General features: G+C 56.0%; 3 protein-coding genes across 5 annotated transcripts; all 3 read right to left on the reverse strand.

Annotated features, from left to right (window-relative positions):
- Positions 1-1,898: 1,898 nt before the first annotated feature.
- Positions 1,899-14,599, reverse strand: USP21 (ubiquitin specific peptidase 21). Of its 3 annotated transcripts, none has more exons than XM_077260544.1 (14): positions 14,461-14,599; positions 11,116-11,167; positions 10,383-11,022; positions 9,785-9,838; positions 9,392-9,515; positions 6,522-6,633; positions 6,285-6,422; positions 4,480-4,544; positions 4,114-4,217; positions 3,735-3,821; positions 3,581-3,659; positions 3,348-3,455; positions 2,172-2,286; positions 1,899-2,095 (listed from the first exon to the last, which is right to left on the reverse strand). In XM_077260544.1, the coding sequence occupies exons 2-14, from the start codon at positions 11,118-11,120 to the stop codon at positions 2,008-2,010; spliced, it is 1,719 nt and encodes a 572-aa protein (XP_077116659.1). In that variant the 5' UTR covers positions 11,121-11,167; positions 14,461-14,599; the 3' UTR covers positions 1,899-2,007. The 3 variants fall into 3 exon arrangements, with proteins under 3 accessions (XP_077116659.1, XP_077116657.1, XP_077116658.1); XM_077260542.1 differs by having other exon boundaries at positions 3,729-3,821; XM_077260543.1 differs by having other exon boundaries at positions 3,729-3,821; positions 14,456-14,546.
- Positions 14,600-14,936: 337 nt separating this feature from the next.
- UFC1 (ubiquitin-fold modifier conjugating enzyme 1) lies at positions 14,937-19,475 on the reverse strand. The gene is made up of 6 exons (XM_077260545.1): positions 19,269-19,475; positions 15,959-16,026; positions 15,815-15,878; positions 15,667-15,743; positions 15,439-15,529; positions 14,937-15,261 (listed from the first exon to the last, which is right to left on the reverse strand). The coding sequence occupies exons 1-6, from the start codon at positions 19,389-19,391 to the stop codon at positions 15,190-15,192; spliced, it is 495 nt and encodes a 164-aa protein (XP_077116660.1). The 5' UTR covers positions 19,392-19,475; the 3' UTR covers positions 14,937-15,189.
- A 2,845-nt stretch (positions 19,476-22,320) lies between these two features.
- On the reverse strand, positions 22,321-23,648 carry APOA2 (apolipoprotein A2). The gene is made up of 3 exons (XM_077260546.1): positions 23,489-23,648; positions 22,904-23,039; positions 22,321-22,537 (listed from the first exon to the last, which is right to left on the reverse strand). Exons 1-3 carry the CDS (start codon positions 23,538-23,540, stop codon positions 22,432-22,434), a joined length of 294 nt encoding a protein of 97 aa, XP_077116661.1. The 5' UTR covers positions 23,541-23,648; the 3' UTR covers positions 22,321-22,431.
- Between the last annotated feature and the right edge of the window lie 46 nt (positions 23,649-23,694).

Below are 23,694 nucleotides of genomic sequence, written 5' to 3' on the forward strand. Positions count from 1 at the left end.
AGGACACTGACACTCGAGGTGCAGGATATTTGGGGTGCAGGACACTGACACTCGAGGTGCAGGATATTTGGGGTGCAGGACACTGACACTGAGGGTGCAGGATATTTGGGGCTCAGTACACTGACACTGCGGGTGCAGGATATTTGGGGCTCAGGACACTGACACTCGAGGTGCAGGATATTTGGGGTGCAGGACACTCGAGGTGCAGGATATTTGGGGTGCAGGACACTCGGGGTGCAGGATATTTGGGGTGCAGGACACTCGAGGTGCAGGATATTTGGGGTGCAGGACACTCGAGGTGCAGGATATTTGGGGTGCAGGACACTCGGGTGCAGGATATTTGGGGTGCAGGACACTGACACTGCGGGTGCAGGATATTTGGGGCTCAGTACACTGACACTGCGGGTGCAGGATATTTGGGGCTCAGGACACTGACACTCGAGGTGCAGGATATTTGGGGTGCAGGACACCGATACTCGAGGTGCAGGATATTTGGGGTGCAGGACACTCAGGGTGCAGGATATTTGGGGCTCAGGACACTCGGGGTGCAGGATATTTGGGGCTCAGGACACTCGGGGTGCAGGATATTTGGGGTGCAGGACACTCGAGGTGCAGGATATTTGGGGTGCAGGACACTCGAGGTGCAGGATATTTGGGGTGCAGGACACTCGAGGTGCAGGATATTTGGGGTGCAGGACACTCGAGGTGCAGGATATTTGGGGTGCAGGACACTCGGGTGCAGGATATTTGGGGTGCAGGACACTGACACTCGGGGTGCAGGATATTTGGGGCTCAGGACACTGACACTCGGGGTGCAGGATATTTGGGGTGCAGGACACTCGGTGCAGGGTATTTGGGGTGCAGGACACTGACACTCGGGGTGCAGGATATTTGGGGCTCAGGACACTGACACTCGGGGTGCAGGATGTTTGGGGTGCAGGACACTCGGGGTGCAGGATATTTGGGGTGCAGGACACTGACACGTCGGGGTGCAGGACACATACTCGGGGTGCAGGATATTTGGTGCTCAGGATACTGACACTCGAAGTGCAGGATATTTGGGGTGCAGGACACACACTTAAGGTGAAGAACGTTTGGGGCACGGGACACTGACACACTTGGGGGGGGGCAGAATATTTGGGGGACGGGACACTGACATTCGAGGGGCAGAATTTTTGGGACGCAGGACACTGATTCTTGGGTTGAAAAATAATATTCAGGGCAGCACATACTTGCGGTGACGGGATTTCATGGTCAGTGCTGCCCCCGGTGGTACTGTGATAGTGGTGTCCGTGCTCAGTGACCACACGGAGACATTTCTGGGATGAATGAGACGTTTACTTTCTGTCACCCTGATAGCTGACATCTCAGAGTTTCATAGAGAAACTCTTTGTACCAAAAATATAGTTAGTAGATGACAGATGGGCGCCAGCTTCATGTGGGGGGGGGGGCACAGAGATGGACACGGCCGCACATACCTCAGGAATGAGGTATCGGCCCTCGCAGTATGTACCAGTACCCCCAGTATGCACCAGTCCTTGAGTCATCCTCTTCTTTCCTGATCGTGGGAGAGCTGGGAGACAGTCAGCATGCCAATTTTGGGGCTCATCCAGCTTTTCCACACTCCTGTAAAAGGCAAAGCAGCCAGCAGTATTCCCTGGTGCAGCCATACTGGTTGCTATTCCGGGCTTTGGGAAAGCTGGGTGTGAGCGATAATGGCAGCCATATTGGTTGTAAAGGTGCAGTTTCTCTATTTTGGCTCCAATCCTAGTAAACAGTAAAGCTATCTCCGAGTTGGCTGGGACTTATAGTTCCACAGGGGAGGTACGATCAGTCCTGACCTGAAGGCTACACGCACCCACGTGGTCCCACAAAAAGTCCACATTACAGTCTCCAAATCCAGTGTGACTGAGTCTTTATTGCTTCTATCAAATGGAGAGCAGCGACCACTCCCATTGGTTTATTGACCTGTCAGATGACGTTACAGCCCTGCCCCCGAGGAGCTTCTCACTTCTTTAGGCTGGAGTCCTCAAGCTCGTAGAACAGGACGTACGCCTCGCTGGACTGCACCTGACCCTCGCTGATGGGACTGACCCTGCGGAAGAGAAGGAGACATTACTCCTGCGGTCTGATGGGCGGCTAAAGATGGAAGAGAAGGAGGCAGGACTGACCGGGAGTCATTATAGAGGAACCATCCGGACTGGTCCTTACAGTAAGCCGTGTAGTGTCCATAATGCACGCTGCCCGAGTGATTGCACAGAGCATAAAGGTTGTACACAGGACTTCCTGCAAAATAATGTAAAGTCAGCACTGCAACAGCAATAGAGTGCAAGCTCCACTGGCACAGGGTCAATATTCCAGGTGCTGCGTTCTTCTGCAATGCCAGTACACAGGGTAATCCCCTCCGCCACACCAGAGCACCAGGTGATTCCCCCTCCACCACAGCAGGCGATTCCTCCTCCGCTACACCAGGTGATTCCCCCTCCATCACACCAGAGCACCAGGTGATTCCCACTCCGCCACACCAGAGCACCGGGTGATTCCCCCCCTGTCACACCAGAGCACCGGGCGATTCCCCCTCCGATACACCAGAATATTGGGCGATTCCCCCTCAGCCAAACCAGAGCATTGTGCAATTCCCACTCCGTCACACCAGAGCACCGGGTGATTTCCCCCTCCGTCACACCAGGGTTCCTGGTGATTACCCCTCCGTCACACCAGAGCACCGGGCGGATTCCCCCCTCCGCCAAAGCAGAGCATTGTGCAATTCCCATTCCATCACACCAGAGTTCCGGGTGATTACCCCTCCGTCACACCAGAGCAGCGGGCGATTCCTCCTCCGCCAAACCAGAGCATTGGGCGATTCTACCACTCCGTCACACCAAAGCACCGGGTGATTCCCCCTCTGTCACACCAGAGTACCGGGTGATTCCCCCTCCGTCACACCAGAGCACAGGGTGATTCCCCCTCCGTCACACCAGAGCAGAGGGTGATTACCCCTCCGTCACACCAGAGCATTGGGCAATTCCCCCTCCGTCACACCAGAGGACCAGGTGATTTCCCCACCGTCACACCAGAGCCGTGGGTAGGAGGACATTAACCCCTGTATTACCATGGAGCCGGACAGACTAGCCCAATGGTATGGTCATACACGTGTGCAGCTCCTTACTCGTCTCAGATTCGCACGGCTGCAGGTGACTTTCTTCAGTAATCTGCGTGGTTCGGGAACTTCACTTATTAATCCTAATCTGGACATGAGACCTGACACTAAGACTGCGGATCCTGACGTGGAGGAATGAGCGGGGTATCCCACAAGTGAGAGTCCAGATCCCGCCCCTCCCCCGTACCAGCTTTCTCGCTGGCGAATTCCTTGAGATTGAGTCTGTTCAGTGGGAAATCCACAAACACCGAGCACTTCTTGATGGAAAACCGCGTGGTGGAGAATCTGTTCAGATCTGGGGGTAAAAGGTTAAGGGAAAGAAACATGGCGGCAGAGATGGACAGGCTGGTGCCCATCAGTAGGTGGCGCACTATATAAGCAGAGGCGATCAGAGCCCTCTACTGCACGTGTGCAGGATACGTAGGACGAGGACCCGGGGGAAGCGCTGGATGCTCAGCTTCTTTGTGCTTTTTGTCCTTTGCCGGCAGCGGTCGCAGACCTGTCAGAGACCATTATATGATTACTATGTGACAGCACCGGCCCCATTATGTGTACGCAGCATCCGCACCATTACCGGGGCGTTCTCTGAATTCAGCTCCTCCTCCTTGGTGAAGAGCGTGAGGCAGTCCAGGAGGGAGACCTTCCCCCCGCTAAGGCCTTTCTGCGGAGAGAAGACGGGAACAAAGAGTTAACACCACGCTGATCATAGCACAGAGGTAGCAGAGCTGAGACACCGGTCCTGTGTAACACCATTGATGTCACCTGCAGTCCTATGTAACAGCACAGACATTGCCAGAAGTCCTATCTTGGACAGTAGAGCTGCAGCTCCAGGACATAGGACAGCCTCCGGGGGGCGTTATAGAGCACAGCCCACTGTCAGGAAGTTGTAAGAGCCCCACCTGGCACTGACCCACTCTGTAAGGGGTGGGCTTGCTCTTAAAAGTCTCGCTCACCTTGGGGATGGGAAGGGACAGGTCACAGAACACCTCGAAGGTTGGCGAGCGGTAGCCACAGGACTGGCACTTCAGGCAGCTCTTCAGCTGACCCACAAAGAGATCTACAGAGGAAACAGCTACAGTCAATGAGTCACAGGGGCATGCTGGGACTTGTAGTCCAGATACAGCATCAGTGCAACCCGAGAGGAGATCCAAGAGAATAGCTGTAAACATCACTCCACTCACCTCCACAGCTGCAACCACAACCGTTAAACTACTGAAAGTCATTATGCACCTTTGGCTGTGAATGCAGTGCAAAACAAGCTGTAACCTGACAACAAGTTAGGTATGCTGCTCCTCCTGACAAACTGATCAGTGACTTACCGACCACCTTACTGTCCTCGCGCTCCAGGTATTTCTTCCACATCTGATTAGCTCTTTCATCATCACTAAGAAAAAAGGAAGCTACAAGTCAGAGACCGCCTCGCAGTAACCGAAAACAGAGACTGCCCCATCCCCGCAGCATCCAAAAACACAGAGACTGTCTCACAGTACCCCAAAACACAGACTGCCCTGCCCCTGCAGTACACAAAAATAGAGACTGCCCATCTCTGCAGTACCCCAAAACACAGACTGCCCTGCCCCTGCAGTACACAAAAATAGAGACTGCCCATCTCTGCAGTACCCCAAAACACAGACTGCCCTGCCCCTGCAGTACACAAAAATAGAGACTGCCCATCTCTGCAGTACCCCAAAACACAGACACTGCCTCACGGTACCCCAAAACAAAAACTTCCCCACAGTACCCTAAAACAGAAACTGACCGGCCCCTGCAGTACCCCAAGACACAGAGACGCGCCCCCATAGTACCCAAAAACAGAGACTGCCCTGCCCCTGCAGTACCCCAAACCACAGAGACTGCCCTGGCACTGCAGTACCTCAAAACACAGGCTGCCAGCCCCCATAGTACCCAAAAACAGACTGTCCCGCCCTGCAATACCCAACACCACAGAGACTGCCCTTCCCCTGAAGTGCCCCAAAACCGACACTGTCCCACTCCTGAAATTCCCCAAAACACAGAGGCTGCCCAGCCCCAGAGGTGCCACAAAACAAAGAGGCGCCCCCGAAGTACCCCAAAATAGAGACGGTCCCGCTCCTGCAGTAACAAAACACAGAGACTGCCCGCCCCCAGCACCCAAAAATCGAGACTGCCCTGCCCACGCAGTACAACAAAAAACGGAGAGGCTGCCCCGCTCCTGCAGTACCCAAAAATAGAGACTGCCCCGCTCCCATATTACCCCAAAATAGACACTGCCCCGCTCCCGTATTACCCCAAAATAGAGACTGTCCCGCTCTGTAGTACACCAAAACGCAGAGATTGCCCTGCTCCAGTAGTACCCAAAAACACAGACGCCCCTGCAGTACCCTCAAAATACAGATTGCCCCGCCCCTGCAGTACCCCAAAACACAGAGACTGCCTGCTCCTGCAGTACTCCAAAACAGACTGCCCTGCCCCTGCAGTACCTCAAAACCCCCGTAGTAGGCCAAAACAGACTGCCCCTCTGCAATACCCAAAAACAGACTGCCCTGCCCCTGAAGAGCCCCAAAACAGAGACTGTCCCGTCCCCGTAGTACCCCAAAACACCCTGCCCCAGCAGTACCACAAATCAGATGCCCCCACAGTACCCCAAACCACAGAGACTGCCACACCCCCGCAGTACCCCAAAACAAAGAGACAGCCCTGCCCCCTGCAGTACCCCAAAACAGAGACTTCCACGCCCCGTACTGTACCTTGAAACAGACTGCCCTGTCCCGCGCAGCTCCCCAAAACAGACTGCCCCGCCCTAGCAGTACCTCAAAACACAGAAACTGCCACACCCCGTGCAGTACCCCGAAGCAGACTGCCCCGTCCCGACAGCACCCCAAAACAGACAACTACCCCCCGCAGTACCCCAAGACACAGAGACTGCCCCAACCCTTGCAGTACTCCAAAACACATAGACTGCCATGCCCCCTGCAGTACCCCGAAACATAATGCACTGGCCCTGGACTAGATTGAAATAGACGCTCTGCTCATGCACGATTACCAACCACAAAGACAGCCATGCCCCGACACTACACCAAAACACAGAGACTGCTCCACACAGACCCACCCTATGGACCCCTGAAATACAGAGATCCTCCCTTACCTGAGAAAGTCGTCAGGCTCCACAGACATGGGACGCTTAACATCAGAGAGGATGCTGGGAGTTCTCCTGCACTTCTTGTTGATTTCTGTGTGAATTCTGTCCATGAAGAACTTCAGAAATTCCTGGGCATCCTGCTGACTGAGGAGACATGACCGGTAACATCACCGCGATCAGAGGTGACATCACTGATCAGTGGCAACATCACCTGAGAATTACATCATGGGATGCCACTCTTACCTGTACCCTGTGAAGGACGGGACGTATTTCTGAAATATGGCTCGTAGTCGTGCTGGGTTTGCGGCATCTGGGGCCTCGGTGCTCCATAATGATGCGATGACATCAGCGAAGGCTGAAAGCAAAAGTGAATGGTGACATCAGCGCCACGTGGGGGTGGTGTTATCAAGGCTGTGGACTTGGTAATGACCTACTAACAGCTAAATCTAATGGTCACTACTCCATGCTAATTCTCTTGGATCTCTCCGCAGCATTCGACACTGTGGATCATCAGCTCCTCCTCACTATGCTCCGCTCCATTGGCATCAAGGACACCATTCTGTCTTGGTTCTCCTCCTATCTCTCTGACCGATCCTTCACTGTATGTTTTGCTGGTTCCTCCTCCTCTCACCTTCCCCTTACTGTTGGGGTTCCTCAAGGATCAGTCCTAGGCCCCCTCCTCTTCTCTTTGTATACTGCCCCTATTGGACAAACCATCAGTAGATTTGGTTTCCAGTTCCATCTCTATGCTGACGACATCCAATTATACACCTCTTCTCCTGTTATCACGCCAACCTTTTTAGAAAACACCAGTGATTGTCTTACCGCTGTCTCTAACATCATGTCCTCCCTCTATCTGAAACTGAACCTGTCAAAAACTGAACTCCTCATGTTCTCTCCCTCTACTAACCTACCTTTGCCTGACATTGCCATCTCCGTGTGTGATTCCACCATTACTCCAAAGCAACATGCCCGCTGCCTTGGGGTCATCCTTGATTCCGAGCTTTCATTCACCCCCCACATCCGATCACTGGCTCGCTCTTCTTATCTGCATCTCAAAAACATTTCTAGAATTCGCCCTTTTCTTACTTTCGACTCTGCAAAAACTCTTACTGTCTCACTTATTCATTCTCGTCTGGACTATTGTAACTCTCTACTAATCGGCCTCCCTCTTACCAAACTCTCCCCGCTCCAATCTGTCCTGAATGCTGCAGCCAGGATCATATTCCTCACCAACCGTTACACCGATGCATCTACCTTGTGCCAGTCATTACACTGGCTACCCATCCACTCCAGAATCCAGTACAAAACTACTACCCTCATCCACAAAGCACTCCATGGCTCAGCACCACCCTACATCTCCTCCCTGGTCTCAGTCTACCACCCTACCCGTGCCCTCCGCTCCGCTAATGACCTCAGGTTACCATCCTCAATAATCAGAACCTCCCACTCCCGTCTCCAAGATTTTACACGTGCTGCGCCGATTCTTTGGAATGCACTACCTAGGTTAATACGATTAATCCCCAATCCCCACAGTTTTAAGCGTACCCTAAAAACTCATTTGTTCAGATTGGCCTACCGCCTCAACGCATTAACCTAACTATCCCTGTGTGGCCTATTAAAAAACAAACAAACAAACAAACAAAAAAAAAAACAATCAGGTTCCTCGCATCATGTTCTCATACACTTTATGCAGTTAATAGCACTCTATGACTGTACTGCTACACATTTAGGCAGTTAACTGGTTCATGCAGCTTTACATGAACACCCGAGCCTTACACTATGGCTGGTCCAAATAACTAAAGCAATTGTTACCATCCACCTCTCGTGTCTCCCCTTTTCCTCATAGTTTGTAAGCTTGCGAGCAGGGACCTCATTCCTCCTGGTATCTGTTTTGAACTGTGATTTCTGTTATGCTGTTATGTCTATTGTCTGTACAAGTCCCCTCTATAATTTGTAAAGCGCTGCGGAATATGTTGGCGCTATATAAATAAAAATTATTATTATTATGTACATAAAGTGCAGCAGAGATTCATCTCATCTACGACTCCACAGCACTGGTCACTACTGAGCATGTACATAAAGTGCAGCACAGATTCATCTCATCTACGACTCCACAGCACTGGTCACTACTGAGCATGTACATAAAGTGCAGCACAGATTCATCTCATCTACGACTACACAGCACTGGTCACTACTGAGCATGTACATAAAGTGCAGCACAGATTCATCTCATCTACGACTCCACAGCATTGGTCACTACTGAGCATGTACATGAAGTGCAGCACAGATTCATCTCATCTACGACTACACAGCACTGGTCACTACTGAGCATGTACATGAAGTGCAGCAGAATCATATAATCTACGACCCCACAGCACGGCCTCACTAATGAGCATGTAGATAAAGTGCAGCACAGATTCATCTCATCTACGACTCTACAGCACTGGTCACTACTGAGCATGTACATAAAGTGCAGAAGAGTCATCTCACCTCCGACCCCACAGCACGGCCCCACTACTGAGCATGTACGTAAAGTACAGAAGATTCATCTTATCTAGGACTCCACAGCACTGGTCACTACTCACCATGTGCATAAACTGCAGCACAGATTCATCTCATCTACAACCCCACAGCACTGGTCACTACTGAGCATGTACATAATGTGCAGCACAGATTCATCTCATCTACGACCCCACAGCCTGGTCACTACTGAGCATGTACATAAAGTGCAGCACAGATTCATCTCAGCTAAAAGCCGAGATCCTTAGATCAGGAACAGAACAGACATTTATAGGACATTTCAGAACACCGACTACCCAGCACTGGTCACTACTGAGCATGTACATAAAGTGCAGCACAGATTCATCTCACCTAAAAGCCGAGATCCTTAGATCAGAAACAGAACAGACACTGATAGGACATTTCATAACTTTCCCAAATTCTTATGAGAACATTTACAGCACATCCTGCATTGTATTACTGCATCCAATGTATTATATATTTTAGGGGTCTGTCGGTTTTATACCGACTTCCCCAAAACAAAAAAGACACCGACTCCACAGCCCTGCGTATTGTAGCGCTGGGGGAGGGGCTGTGCACGAATGTCGTACCCTCGGTGAGTTCCTGCGACGTCCTGCTGCTTACTGGCTGCTCGTGGCGGTACTCCTGGCGGAGGACGTAGTCTCGGAGCGGTCGCGTGCTGCTGAGACACTGGAGGACGGCGTTCAGGAAACACTGTGGGAAACAGACACGTCAGCTCAGATACAGATGGGTGTATCCAACAGTCAATTAAACGGAAAGTATCAGGAGACTGTAATACAATAAACTACTAGAGCCCCTTGGAGTCAGGACCCCCCTACAGTGAGCTGTCAGTCAATCAGCAGCTCAGATACAGTCTAGATCAGAGTAGTGTAACATCCTGCATGTGGCAATAAGGTGGGTGCAGAGCAGCAGAGACATGCTAGGATTTGTAGTCTCACACTACACACAAACTGCTCACTCACCGTATTGCCTAGATTTCGCAGTCCGACGTGTCCGGAGCCGAGCACGGGAGTCGGCTGAGGAGAGAAGAGGCAGCGGGGTCAGTATAGGCATGACTTACAATTACGGCATGGCAGGCAGCGCCGCTGATACCTCGCTGGTCATCAGTAAGAGACCCAACATGGCCGTATGGACCACAGACTCGGAGATGTCCACCTGCTTCCGATCAGCCAAGATGTGCTGCAGCTTCTGCGGGAGCTCCACCAGCCCCTGTCCCTGCAGCCCGGGCATGGTGCGGGTGCCAGCCTGCGGTGCCCGCTGTCAGCAGCCTTTGCGGGGATTAGAGTAGCGCTGGCGTGGCTGCCTCATCCGGATTGTGGCTGACGATTCAAAGTGCCTCACGGCTCATCTCCTGGGGATTAATTAGCTGGGGGGGGGAGGGGCGCACATGGGGCGACCTTGGCAGCAGGTACATGGTAACAGCAGGAGGAGGCAAGAGTGTGCCAGGAGACGGTGATGAGGCACACATGGTGTGGGGAACTACAACTCCCAGCATGCACTGGCAGAGAATGCTGGATCGTCATGGGTTGTGGGTTCAGTCACAGAGGGTGGGATACTCACCGGAGAGGGCGGGGGCTTCTCTTGGCTCTTGACATCAGGGGTCTGGCTGTCGTTTGGGGGTCTCTTTGGGGTGATACATTGCCTCTCTCGGCTGGGCAGCGCCTTTACTCGCTGCAGGGAGCTGCTCCTCCTCAGCACGGCACTGTCCAGTGGCGGTTTCCGGCTGGTGGACGCACTCCTCTCTCTAGCCGGACCCTTGCTGCCGTCGCTCTCTGTCTTCTCTCTCAGGTCTGTCTGGCTGACGGATTTAGACCTGGAGAGACCCCCGATGGCCAGGTGCGGAGAAGGCGTGGGCGGTTTGGTGGCAGCCGGGGCAGCAGCGGTGACTTTGATCAGGTGATTGGCTTTCAGTGGTCCCTTCTTGCTGACGGTCTCTGCCCGCTGGTTGCTGCGTCCGCGCTCCGGCTTATTCCTCTCTTCCCGGACAGGGGGAGGGGGCAACGGACGCAGTTTGGGAGCAGTGCTGCCATTGGGGAGGAGTGTGCTGCAGGGGGAGCAGCGCTCCTGGCTGACAGTCCTCAGCGAGGTGATCGCCCGGCCGGGTACAGCGGACTGTGAGGAGACAGCGGCCGGGTGACGACTCCGCGCAAATCTGGACTCAGCGGCCGGTGGCATGGCAGATCTGGTAGAGAGAGGGGCCCTGTGGAAGACAGGGAGGGACACAGATAAAGGTGCCGCACCGCACATGGGTGAGGATGACAGACACTGGTGCTCCCAGGGATGGGGTTCCTACCTCATTGTCAGCAGCAGATCTGGGGGCCGCTCTCCCCTCACATCTTTGCGGCCTATGAGACAAGACAGAGTCTATGTCACGTACAGGAGGGAAGGAGGGGAGAGGCGTCCTACACAGGAGGAGGGGGCGAGGGGCGTCCTATACAGGAGGAGGAGGGGGGGAGAGGAGTCCTATACAGGAGGAGGGGGCGAGGGGCGTCCTATACAGGAGGAGGAGGGGGGGGAGAGGAGTCCTATACAGGAGGAGGGGGAGAGCGGCATCCTATACAGGAGGGAAGGAGGGGAGAGGCGTCCTATACAGGAGGAGGGGGCGAGGGGCGTCCTATACAGGAGGAGGAGGGGGGGGGGGGGGAGAGGAGTCCTATACAGGAGGAGGGGGAGAGCGGCGTCCTATACAGGAGGGAAGGAGGGGAGAGGCGTCCTACACAGGAGGAGGGGGCGAGGGGCGTCCTATACAGGAGGAGGAGGGGGGGGAGAGGAGTCCTATACAGGAGGAGGGGGAGAGCGGCATCCTATACAGGAGGGAAGGAGGGGAGAGGCGTCCTATACAGGAGGAGGGGGCGAGGGGCGTCCTATACAGGAGGAGGAGGGGGGGGGAGAGGAGTCCTATACAGGAGGAGGGGGAGAGCGGCGTCCTATACAGGAGGGAAGGAGGGGAGAGGCGTCCTACACAGGAGGAGGGGGCGAGGGGCGTCCTATACAGGAGGAGGAGGGGGGGAGAGGAGTCCTATACAGGAGGAGGGGGAGAGCGGCGTCCTATACAGGAGGGAAGGAGGGGAGAGGCGTCCTATACAGGAGGAGGGGGCGAGGGGCGTCCTATACAGGAGGAGGAGGGGGGGGGAGAGGAGTCCTATACAGGAGGAGGGGGAGAGCGGCGTCCTATACAGGAGGGAAGGAGGGGAGAGGCGTCCTACACAGGAGGAGGGGGCGAGGGGCGTCCTATACAGGAGGAGGAGGGGGGGGGAGAGGAGTCCTATACAGGAGGAGGGGGAGAGCGGCATCCTATACAGGAGGGAAGGAGGGGAGAGGCTTCCTATACAGGAGGAGGGGGCGAGGGGCGTCCTACACAGGAGGAGGGGAGAGGGGCGTCCTATGAAACAAGACAGAGGTTATACGGCAAGGGAGGGTCTATGTCACGTACAGGAGGGAAGGAGGGGAGAGGCGTCCTACACAGGAGGAGGGGGCGAGGGGCGTCCTATACAGGAGGAGGAGGGGGGGGAGAGGAGTCCTATACAGGAGGAGGGGGAGAGCGGCATCCTATACAGGAGGGAAGGAGGGGAGAGGCGTCCTATACAGGAGGAGGGGGCGAGGGGCGTCCTATACAGGAGGAGGAGGGGGGGGGAGAGGAGTCCTATACAGGAGGAGGGGGAGAGCGGCGTCCTATACAGGAGGGAAGGAGGGGAGAGGCGTCCTACACAGGAGGAGGGGGCGAGGGGCGTCCTATACAGGAGGAGGAGGGGGGGAGAGGAGTCCTATACAGGAGGAGGGGGAGAGCGGCGTCCTATACAGGAGGGAAGGAGGGGAGAGGCGTCCTATACAGGAGGAGGGGGCGAGGGGCGTCCTATACAGGAGGAGGAGGGGGGGGGAGAGGAGTCCTATACAGGAGGAGGGGGAGAGCGGCGTCCTATACAGGAGGGAAGGAGGGGAGAGGCGTCCTACACAGGAGGAGGGGGCGAGGGGCGTCCTATACAGGAGGAGGAGGGGGGGGGAGAGGAGTCCTATACAGGAGGAGGGGGAGAGCGGCGTCCTATACAGGAGGGAAGGAGGGGAGAGGCGTCCTACACAGGAGGAGGGGGCGAGGGGCGTCCTATACAGGAGGAGGAGGGGGGGGGAGAGGAGTCCTATACAGGAGGAGGGGGAGAGCGGCATCCTATACAGGAGGGAAGGAGGGGAGAGGCTTCCTATACAGGAGGAGGGGGCGAGGGGCGTCCTACACAGGAGGAGGGGAGAGGGGCGTCCTATGAAACAAGACAGAGGTTATACGGCAAGGGAGGGTCTATGTCACGTACAGGAGGGAAGGAGGGGAGAGGCGTCCTACACAGGAGGAGGGGGCGAGGGGCGTCCTATACAGGAGGAGGAGGGGGAGAGCGGCATCCTATACAGGAGGGAAGGAGGGGTGAGGCGTCCTACACAGGAGGAGGGGGCGAGGGGCGTCCTATACAGGAGGAGGAGGGGGAGAGCGGCATCCTATACAGGAGGGAAGGAGGGGTGAGGCTTCCTATACAAAAGGAGGGGGCGAAGGGCATCCTATACAGGAGGAGGAGGGGGAGGGGAGTCCTATACAGGAGGGAAGGAGGGGTGAGGCTTCCTATACAGGAGGAGGGGGCGAGGGGCATCCTATACAGGAGGAGGAGGGGGAGAGGAGTCCTATACAGGAGGGAAGGAGGGGTGAGGCTTCCTATACAAAAGGAGGGGGCGAAGGGCGTCCTATACAGGAGGAGGAGGAGGGGGAGAAGAGTCCTATACAGGAGGAGGGGAAGAGGGGCGTCCTATACAGGAGGGAAGGAGGGGTGAGGCTTCCTATACAGGAGGAGGGGGGAGGGGCATCCTACACAGGAGGAGGGGAGAGGGGCGTCCTATACAGGAGGAGGGGAGAGCAGTCCTATACAGGAGGAGGAGGGGGAGAGGAGTCCTATACAGGAGGAGGAGGGGGAGAGGAGTCCTATACAGGAGGAGGAGGGGGAGAGGAGTCCTATACAGGAGGAGGAGGGGGAGAGGAGTCCTATACAGGAGGAGGAGGGGAAGAGGAGTCCTATACAGGAGGAGGAGAGGGAGAGGAGTCCTATACAGGAGGAGGGGAGAGGAGTCCTATACAGGAGGAGGGGCGTCCTATACAGGAGGAGGAGGGGAGGGGCGTCCTATACAGGAGGAGGAGGGGAGAGGAGTCCTATACAGGAGGAGGAGGGGAGAGGAGTCCTATACAGGAGGAGGGGAAGGGGGGGCGTCTTATACAGGAGGAGAGGGGCGTCTTATACAGGAGGAGGGGAGGGGCGGACAGGGGCGTCCTATACGGAAGGAGGAGAGGGACGTCCTATACAGGAGGAGGGGAGAGGTATCATATACAGAAGGAGAGGGGAGTCCTATACAGGAGTAGAGAGAGAGAGGGGCGTCTTACACAGGAGGGGCGTCTTATACAGGAGGGGGGAGGGGCGTCTTATACAGGAGGGGAGGGCAGTCTTATACAGGAGGGGAGGGCTGTCTTATACAGGAGAGGGCCGTCTTATACAGGAGGAGGAGGAGGAGAGGGGCTTCCTATACAGGTAGAGGGGGGGCGTCATATACAGGAGAGAGGAGTCTTATACAGGGGGGAGGGGGGAGTCCCGTGTACGCAGCGGCTGCACCTCACCCGTGTTCGCAGTGCTACTGGCCTGCGGTCACAGCCCCTCTCTCCTCGGCTTCATAGCAACCGCAGCATCCGCCGCCATTTTCTCCAGATTTCCTAGTGCGCATGCCTCGCTCTGTTCGTAGCCACGCCCGTTATGTACAAGCGTTGCCATGGAGAGCGGCACTAGTTTCATAATCCGCGGGTGCACCTTAACTTCCGTTTGCACGCAAGAACCGGAAGTGAGTCACCAGCCATCTTTACTACTGGCAAAAAAAAATATTCACTCCTCTACTGCGGGTAATTAGCGGTGCGCAGTGTAATGCTCGCTCCTGTTCCTCCTCCCACACAGTGTCAGCTGCACCCGTATATTCATATATTATAGTCTGGAGGTCCTGCACCCCATATCACAGCCATGCACCCACATGCCCCAGCCTCCGGGCACACAGCAGGCGCAGCCTCCATACATTCCATTCTAACATTTCCAACAAGACATAAAATTGAGGTGGACATTACTGCCATTTATTATAATGGAGAAATAATGAAGCTGGAACCCGACCGTCCACGGTGGGGAGACGGAGGAGGGGAGAGGATGTGAAGAGGCTTGGTGGGCAGACAAATGGGGCTTAGCTATCACTGGCAGGGGCAACAAAGGCTCTGTGGTCACTGATGAGGAGAGCGAGGGGACGACGGGTCCGCATGGTCACCGGTGAACACAGCCATCATCCTTACGTTATTATGCAATGGTAGAAATCAATCGTCTTTGTGTCGGACGAGTCCTTTACTGATGAGATCGGGAATCTCCACCGCCAGCCACGGCCCAAGCTATGAGATGGAAAAGAAGAACGACAGCGACATTATTTCAACTTTTATTTTACAAAGAAGGTCCCTGAAAATAAAAAGTGAACACTTGTCGCCAGAGCACGGGAATGGCCACATGATGGCACGGCAGGCGCCAAACACTGGTGAGCACTCATCTGCTGGCAGGACTAATGTACTCACTCCCAGGGCGATGAGATGTGCCAGACCAAATTTCGGGACGTTCCGAGCCCACAGCGGCTTGAAGTGCTCCGTCAGACAGATCTTACCTCCTCTGCATGAAAAAAACAAAAGAGCAGTCTGTGAGACATAGCCGGGGGCACGGTCTGGCCCCTACTTACACAGTGTGGGTCGTGGCCCCCTGGGTTCTTCTGCACCAGTCCCCGTATGGCGATGCCTTCTCTTTCGTACCTGTACATTTTTGCCGTCTTCCCATCTAGCTCTGGAATGGCGATTTCTGGGGCTGTGGCGGGGTACGTGACCGGGATCTGTGGGGAGAGGACACCTCATTATTGTACCGCGTCCCTCCTAATAATGTCAAAGTTCTAAGAAAACTCACATCGAACTCCACGTCAAACTCGTACTTGAGCAGCTCGTGAATGTACCAGCACTTCCCAAACCACCTGAAAGAGACAGCCACCATTACCATGTGCACCGCGAGGGCAGGCAGCCGGGGCGATGCGGGGATTTACCCCAATCTTACCGGGTGCCTTCCTTATTGGACTCCAGGCGCAACCAGTCATTGTCAGCCTTCTTGTTATTCTCCACGTACTGAGGGGACAAGAAGAAATGAGACGTTCAGAGAAGGACAGCACTGGGCACAGTACTCAGTGGGGAAGGGGCAGGCATCAGGGGCAAGCATCAGAGCAAGAGGGGGGAGCGGGAGGCAGGCCTCGGGGCGGAAGGCAGGCCTCGGGGCGCGGGGAAGGGCGGAAGGCAGGGCGCGGGGAGGCGCGGGAGGCAGGCCTCGGGGCGCGGGAGGCAGGCCTCGGGGCGCAGGGAGGGGCGGGAGGCAGGCCTCGGGGTGCGGGAGGCAGGCCTCGGGGCGCGGGAGGCAGGCCTCGGGGCGCGGGAGGCAGGCCTCGGGGCGCGGGGAGGGGCGGGAGGCAGGCCTCGGGGAGGGGCGGGAGGCAGGCCGCGGGGAGGGGCGGGAGGCAGGCCTCGGGGCGGGGCGGGAGGCAGGCCTCGGGGCGCGGGGAGGGGCGGGAGGCAGGCCTCGGGGCGCGGGGAGGGGCGGGAGGCAGGCCTCGGGGCGCGGGGAGGGGCGGGAGGCAGGCCTCGGGGCGCGGGGAGGGGCGGGAGGCAGGCCTCGGGGGGCGGGAGGCAGGCCTCGGGGCGCGGGGAGGGGCGGGAGGCAGGCCTCGGGGCGCGGGGAGGGGCGGGAGGCAGGCCTCGGGGCGCGGGGAGGGGCGGGAGGCAGGCCTCGAGGGGCGGGAGGCGCGGGCCTCGGGGCGCGGGGAGGGGCGGGAGGCAGGCCTCGGGGCGCGGGGAGGGGCGGGCCTCGGGGCGCGGGGAGGGGCGGGGCGCGGGGAGGGGTGCGGGAGGCGCGGGGCGGGAGGCAGGCCTCGGGGCGCGGGGAGGGGCGGGAGGCGGGCCTCGGGGAGGGGCGGGAGGCGGGGCGCGGGGAGGGGCGGGAGGCAGGCCTCGGGGAGGGGCGGGAGGCAGGCCTCGGGGAGGGGCGAGAGGCAGGCCTCGGGGAGGGGCGGGAGGCAGGCCTCGGGGAGGGGCGGGAGGCAGGCCTCGGGGAGGGGCGGGAGGCAGGCCTCAGAGCCCGGGGAGGGGCGGGAGGCAGGCCTCAGAGCCCGGGGAGGGGCGGGAGGCAGACCTCAGAGCCCGGGGAGGGGCGGGAGGCAGACCTCAGAGCCCGGGGAGGGGCGGGAGGCAGACCTCAGAGCCCGGGGAGGGGCGGGAGGCAGACCTCAGAGCCCGGGGAGGGGCGGGAGGCAGACCTCAGAGCCCGGGGAGGGGCGGGAGGCAGACCTCAGAGCCCGGGGAGGGGCGGGAGGCAGACCTCAGAGCCCGGGGAGGGGCGGGAGGCAGACCTCAGAGCCCGGGGAGGGGCGGGAGGCAGACCTCAGAGCCCGGGGAGGGGCGGGAGGCAGACCTCAGAGCCCGGGGAGGGGCGGGAGGCAGACCTCAGAGCCCGGGGAGGGGCGGGAGGCAGACCTCAGAGCCCGGGGAGGGGCGGGAGGCAGACCTCAGAGCCCGGGGAGGGGCGGGAGGCAGACCTCAGAGCCCGGGGAGGGGCGGGAGGCAGACCTCAGAGCCCGGGGAGGGGCGGGAGGCAGACCTCAGAGCCCGGGGAGGGGCGGGAGGCAGACCTCAGAGCCCGGGGAGGGGCGGGAGGCAGACCTCAGAGCCCGGGGAGGGGCGGGAGGCAGACCTCAGAGCCCGGGGAGGGGCGGGAGGCAGACCTCAGAGCCCGGGGAGGGGCGGGAGGCAGACCTCAGAGCCCGGGGAGGGGCGGGAGGCAGACCTCAGAGCCCGGGGAGGGGCGGGAGGCAGACCTCAGAGCCCGGGGAGGGGCGGGAGGCAGACCTCAGAGCCCGGGGAGGGGCGGGAGGCAGACCTCAGAGCCCGGGGAGGGGCGGGAGGCAGACCTCAGAGCCCGGGGAGGGGCGGGAGGCAGACCTCAGAGCCCGGGGAGGGGCGGGAGGCAGACCTCAGAGCCCGGGGAGGGGCGGGAGGCAGACCTCAGAGCCCGGGGAGGGGCGGGAGGCAGACCTCAGAGCCCGGGGAGGGGCGGGAGGCAGACCTCAGAGCCCGGGGAGGGGCGGGAGGCAGACCTCAGAGCCCGGGGAGGGGCGGGAGGCAGACCTCAGAGCCCGGGGAGGGGCGGGAGGCAGACCTCAGAGCCCGGGGAGGGGCGGGAGGCAGACCTCAGAGCCCGGGGAGGGGCGGGAGGCAGACCTCAGAGCCCGGGGAGGGGCGGGAGGCAGACCTCAGAGCCCGGGGAGGGGCGGGAGGCAGACCTCAGAGCCCGGGGAGGGGCGGGAGGCAGACCTCAGAGCCCGGGGAGGGGCGGGAGGCAGACCTCAGAGCCCGGGGAGGGGCGGGAGGCAGACCTCAGAGCCCGGGGAGGGGCGGGAGGCAGACCTCAGAGCCCGGGGAGGGGCGGGAGGCAGACCTCAGAGCCCGGGGAGGGGCGGGAGGCAGACCTCAGAGCCCGGGGAGGGGCGGGAGGCAGACCTCAGAGCCCGGGGAGGGGCGGGAGGCAGACCTCAGAGCCCGGGGAGGGGCGGGAGGCAGACCTCAGAGCCCGGGGAGGGGCGGGAGGCAGACCTCAGAGCCCGGGGAGGGGCGGGAGGCAGACCTCAGAGCCCGGGGAGGGGCGGGAGGCAGACCTCAGAGCCCGGGGAGGGGCGGGAGGCAGACCTCAGAGCCCGGGGAGGGGCGGGAGGCAGACCTCAGAGCCCGGGGAGGGGCGGGAGGCAGACCTCAGAGCCCGGGGAGGGGCGGGAGGCAGACCTCAGAGCCCGGGGAGGGGCGGGAGGCAGACCTCAGAGCCCGGGGAGGGGCGGGAGGCAGACCTCAGAGCCCGGGGAGGGGCGGGAGGCAGACCTCAGAGCCCGGGGAGGGGCGGGAGGCAGACCTCAGAGCCCGGGGAGGGGCGGGAGGCAGACCTCAGAGCCCGGGGAGGGGCGGGAGGCAGACCTCAGAGCCCGGGGAGGGGCGGGAGGCAGACCTCAGAGCCCGGGGAGGGGCGGGAGGCAGACCTCAGAGCCCGGGGAGGGGAGGAACTAATTTTTAGGGGGCAGCACGGGGGGGGGGGAATATGGTGGGTACATAGCTCAATGTAGGACGTGGTGTGGGGGTAGACAGTCACTGCAGGTCAGTATGGTATGGAGTCTCAGCAGGTGGAGATATGGGGGTAGGTGGACAGTAAGGGGAGCAGAGTGACGCTGCAGGACATAAAAAGCTGCGGCTGTCACGGTGACAGCTGATTAGACATCCGGAACCTTTTTGCTGTACCATACGTTCCCGGGGGCGCTTTACCACATGACACCACTCACCTTAATTAGCGCCTGGTATTCCTCCTTCAGCCGCTGCACCCACAGCTCCTTATCCCGGGGACTGGCATGTGTCTTCAGCAGAGGGATCTCTGACACGACCCGGCGAGTCGCCTCATCCACCATGTTGGAAAAGGAAAGGGAATTCCGGAAGTGGACGCCTGCGTCATGCCAGAATTAAGCTGGGGCGGCCATCTTCGTCTCTGGTAGGGCGCGATGTGCATCCCATGCGCTCCCCCTAGTGGTAGAGATTCGACTGTGCAGCCTTATGGCTATACTACAGGAGAGACAACACAACAAAGGATTCTGGGAAGGCTGCATTTTGTTCGCATTTATGTTTTTTCTTCACGTTGCATTTTTTGGGGATGTGCAGTGACAAAAAAAGACAAATCTAGAATGCCGTTTTCCTTTTTTTACCTTATGGGTTCAATAATTTTCTATTTTGACAAATTGGACTTTTATGGATGCAGTCATAATGAATATGGGGGCGATTCAAAGTTTTATTTATTAACAAAATAACTGCTACTGTCTGGCCATCCTGCACTCTGCAATATATAGCGATATGGACGCTGCACATGATGATGGCATCCTTAGGCTATGTTTCCACGGTCAGTAAACGCTGCGGGTTGGACACTGCGTACAGCCACAGCGTCCAGATGTTACAGCATAGTGGATGGGATTTCAGAGACGCCCGAGGCAGCCCTGCTTAAATGGACACGCGCCGCGTCTTTCCAGACCACAGCATGTCTATTAATGCTGCTGCGATGCTCTGTCTCCGCAGCATAAATTTCCCATTCACTTATCATTACATGCGGTAAAACCGCATCATTCATCTTTATAGTCACATGCGTAGTAAGTGTGGAAACGCAGCTTACTAGGCCTGTCTACTAATTTAAATAATGTCGTACCTGGTTTCAGCCGGAAGTACACCCTACGCTGCAGTTCTCGCGATGAGATCAGGTGACCGAGAGAACTGCAGTGCATATGACTGCCTGAGACTGAGTTATCTCCGTTGGTCATCTACAAGCTCTGCTGTGTCTCAATGTCAGGCTGGATGGTGGCATGGTTTATTATTTTATTTTTGTTGTAGGAGATCGAGGGCGTCGGGGATTAGGCGATGCAGTAAGTATGGTTAATCAAGATTATTAAAGGACTTTATTCTGGCCATGTCTTTATTTACCATGTAACTATAGGATTAGTAATGGATAGGTGTCTTATAGACGGCTCTCCATTACTAATCCGTGGGCTTGATGTCACCGGACAATACAAAGGTGACATCAACCCTACAAATGTTACCCCACTTGCCACCGCTACAGGGCAAGTGGGAAGAGCCAAGTAAAAGTGCCACAATTGACGCATTGGATGTGCCAATTGTAGGGCGGCTGCGGGCTGCTATTTTTAGGCTCGTGAGGGCCAAAATCCATGGGCCTCACCAGCCTGAGAATACCAGGCTGCACCTGTATACTTTTTCCTTGGCTAGTTAACAAAAATAGGGGGACCCCACACTGTTTTTTTTGGAGGAGAGTCCACTATTTTTGCTAACCATCCAAGGTAAGCAGACTGCTGCGGCCGGGTGTTATCAGGCTGGTAAGGTTCATGGATACTGGATCCCTACCAGCCTGAATTACCAGTCCCAGTAGTCTGCTGTACTCTGGCTGGTTAACAAATATAGGGGGAACGCACGCTATTTTAAAAAAAATATATATTTATTAAAAAGCAGGAGACCTCTCTCTGTGCTTTGCTCCACTTCCTGTGTCGTGTGCTTCCAGCTGTATCACAAAGTTCACCATTATTTAAATTAGTACACATGCTTAGTAAGCTGTGTTCACGCACTTAATATGCATGTGATAAGGAAGATAATGCGGTTTTACTTCATCTAATGAAAGTGGATGGGTAATTTATGCAGGGGAGATGGAGCGTCTCCACTACATATATTGACATGCTGCGGTCTGAAAAGACGCGCCGCATGTCTGTCTCTATTTCTTGAAATCCCATCCACTATGCTGTAACAGCTGAATGCTGTGGGTTGGACGCTGCAGATGTACGCAGCGTCCAACCCACAGCATTTACTGACCGTGGGAACATATCCCAATATATCTGCCAACAGGAAATCACTTTTTTTCCCTTCCCAGAAGCCAACTTTCAGTTAGCTTTATTTCAAGTGACCAAAAAAACACATGCAATGAAAAAAATGCATGTAAAAAACGTAGGTGACCTGCCAGTGACCTCAGATGCAGATTTGGTGCAGATTTTACCTGCGTTAAATCCTGAGCAAATACCGTGGAAACATACCCTTACTGCTAGCAGACACAAGAGGACTTGGTGACACTGCCGGGAACCAATGACCACCATTTTAGCAACTTTCACGTAGTAAAGCATATGTACTGTCTTGAATGCCATAGCGACCAATCACAGCGCAGATTTCATCCTTCAAGCCCAGAACACGAAATTAAAGCTGTGTTATGATTGGTCAAAACAGGTTTCCCTTCATAGGACAGTGCTCAATGAGCCAGAAGAATTAAGCCCCTCCCCTTCTTTTTAGTCACGTGACCTTATCATGCTCTGCTGATAGGCGGGAAGACTCACAGGGGGCAGGACATTGCTAAAACACTCCTCTCTGACCCTGACTGGCACTCATGGTGAGTTAATAAATATGATGAACAGCGACTGTCTACACTTTAAGGCCCGGGTCACATTTGCGAGTGTGAGGCAAGAGACTCGTGAGAGTTTCTCACATCACACTCGCAAGTGTGACCCGGGCCTAACCAGTAAAGAAGCTTTGTCATGGGGGCAGCATTTTTATTTAAAGGGCCAGTGCCCCTAAATTGGTGGCAGTTATATCAGTGCTGGAGCCTTGTAGGCTGATATTGGTCACTTATGGAGGTATTTATAACATTTAAGGACAATACCCGGCACATGTAGACACTAGGTGTTGTGTCCCTTTAAGAGTGATTCAGACCAGATAAATCGACTCAGCTTTGGATAATTTCTCTTATAAGGGATTTTTTAATTATTATTTTGTGAACAACTCATAAATAAGGTGCTGATACCAGGGTTGGAACAGCCAAAAGCTTTAATTAATTACAACAGACACAGCCACATAGTATCAAAAGATGAGACAAGAGGAAGGGGGCTGCGGGGACAGCAAGCGAAGGGAGGGGGGCACTCAGGAAGCCACGAATTTCCTCCCAGCGTCTGCTAACGTGGCGAAAAACTTCTCAATCTCCTCCTTGACTGGGTCTGCCTGGGATTTGGTTTGCTCATACAATTGCCTGGGAGGAAAAAAAGAGAAGATGACATGGCCATCACTGGAGCATTACCCTCAATTAGTGATGAGCGAGTATACTCGTTGCATGCTCGGATGACCTCCGAGTATTTGTTAGTGTTCAGAGATTTAGTTTTTCATCGCCGCAGCTGAATGATTTACATCTGTTAGCCAGCATAAGTACATGTGGGGGTTGCCTGGTTGCTAGGGAATCCCAACATGTAATCAAGCTGGCTAGTAGCTGTAAATCATGCTGCTGAGGTGATGAAAACTAAATCTCCGAGCACTAACAAATACTCAGAGATCACCTGAGCAACGAGTATATTTGCTCATCACTACCCTCAATGCATAGCCCCTATGAAACTTTACGTACCCGGCCTGAGCCTGGAGCTCTCCGTTCTGGACCTTCTGAACCACTTCTTGTACGCTGGATTTGAAGGTTTCCAACCAGGACTGAAGAAGATCGCTGACCTGCTGGGCACTGGTGACTTCTCTCTTTACTACGCCAGCTGCAAAACACAGTGGAAAACATTACATATAACAGGCTACGATTTTCGTAACTGCCAGAAGATGATGCTGTGTAAGAAAAAAATAATACTTAAAGTGAAATTTTTTACTTTTTTTTAATTCTTTTTTTTACCATGTATAGGTTTCTGAAGCGACAACATTACATATGAGGGGCTGCAATTCCAATAGGTGCTAGCCGATGGCACTGTGTAAATCTACATTATTAATGCTATGACAAAATGGCGGTGCCCATATCAGTAGATTTTTATTCTTAAAATTTGGTTTCATTCTCCCAAATAATTTTTATTATCACATGTAGGTGGTCAAGACGACAGTCGTTGCATATACTACAGATAGGCAGGCCAAACCGGGCGTGATTATTATCACTCCCCCCAAAAAATGATTAAAGAAAATGAGGAGTGTGAAGTCAGCGCCTAACTAATCATCTTACCCTCTAGGCTGCCGATGGCGAGGATGAGCACGGCCAAAGCCAAGACTTTCATGACTGCGTTTTTTTTTTTGCTCCTGCAATATCACATATCAGTGTTATAAGAGAAAGCAACATAAAAAAAACAAAATTAAAACATTTTTTTGTTTGTTTTTAAGTGGGTAGTTAAGTCAATTGTAAGATCTTTTATCAATCGCTTCCCATAAATG

Source organism: Ranitomeya variabilis, chromosome 1, assembly GCF_051348905.1.
Source record: "Ranitomeya variabilis isolate aRanVar5 chromosome 1, aRanVar5.hap1, whole genome shotgun sequence".
NCBI classification, from domain to species: domain Eukaryota; kingdom Metazoa; phylum Chordata; class Amphibia; order Anura; family Dendrobatidae; genus Ranitomeya; species Ranitomeya variabilis.

Excerpts from the sequence above, each read along its gene's own strand:
- UFC1 (XM_077260545.1), bottom strand. The coding sequence starts at position 19,391 with ATGGTGGATGAGGCGACTCGCCGGGTCGTGTCAGAGATCCCTCTGCTG. Across the intron at positions 16,027-19,268 it reads AATACCAGGCGCTAATTAAG|TACGTGGAGAATAACAAGAA; the intron begins GTGAGTGGTGTC and ends TTGTCCCCTCAG. Across the intron at positions 15,744-15,814 it reads AGTTTGACGTGGAGTTCGAT|ATCCCGGTCACGTACCCCGC; the intron begins GTGAGTTTTCTT and ends CTCTCCCCACAG.
- APOA2 (XM_077260546.1), bottom strand. The coding sequence starts at position 23,540 with ATGAAAGTCTTGGCTTTGGCCGTGCTCATCCTCGCCATCGGCAGCCTA. Across the intron at positions 23,040-23,488 it reads CGCCATCGGCAGCCTAGAGG|CTGGCGTAGTAAAGAGAGAA; the intron begins GTAAGATGATTA and ends TGTGTTTTGCAG. Across the intron at positions 22,538-22,903 it reads GAGCTCCAGGCTCAGGCCGG|GCAATTGTATGAGCAAACCA; the intron begins GTACGTAAAGTT and ends TTTTCCTCCCAG.
- USP21 (XM_077260542.1), bottom strand. Across the intron at positions 6,634-9,391 it reads GTCGCAGGAACTCACCGAGG|CCTTCGCTGATGTCATCGCA; the intron begins GTACGACATTCG and ends TTTTGCTTTCAG. Across the intron at positions 3,660-3,728 it reads CAGAGAACGCCCCGGTAATG|GTCTGCGACCGCTGCCGGCA; the intron begins GTGCGGATGCTG and ends GGTCTCTGACAG.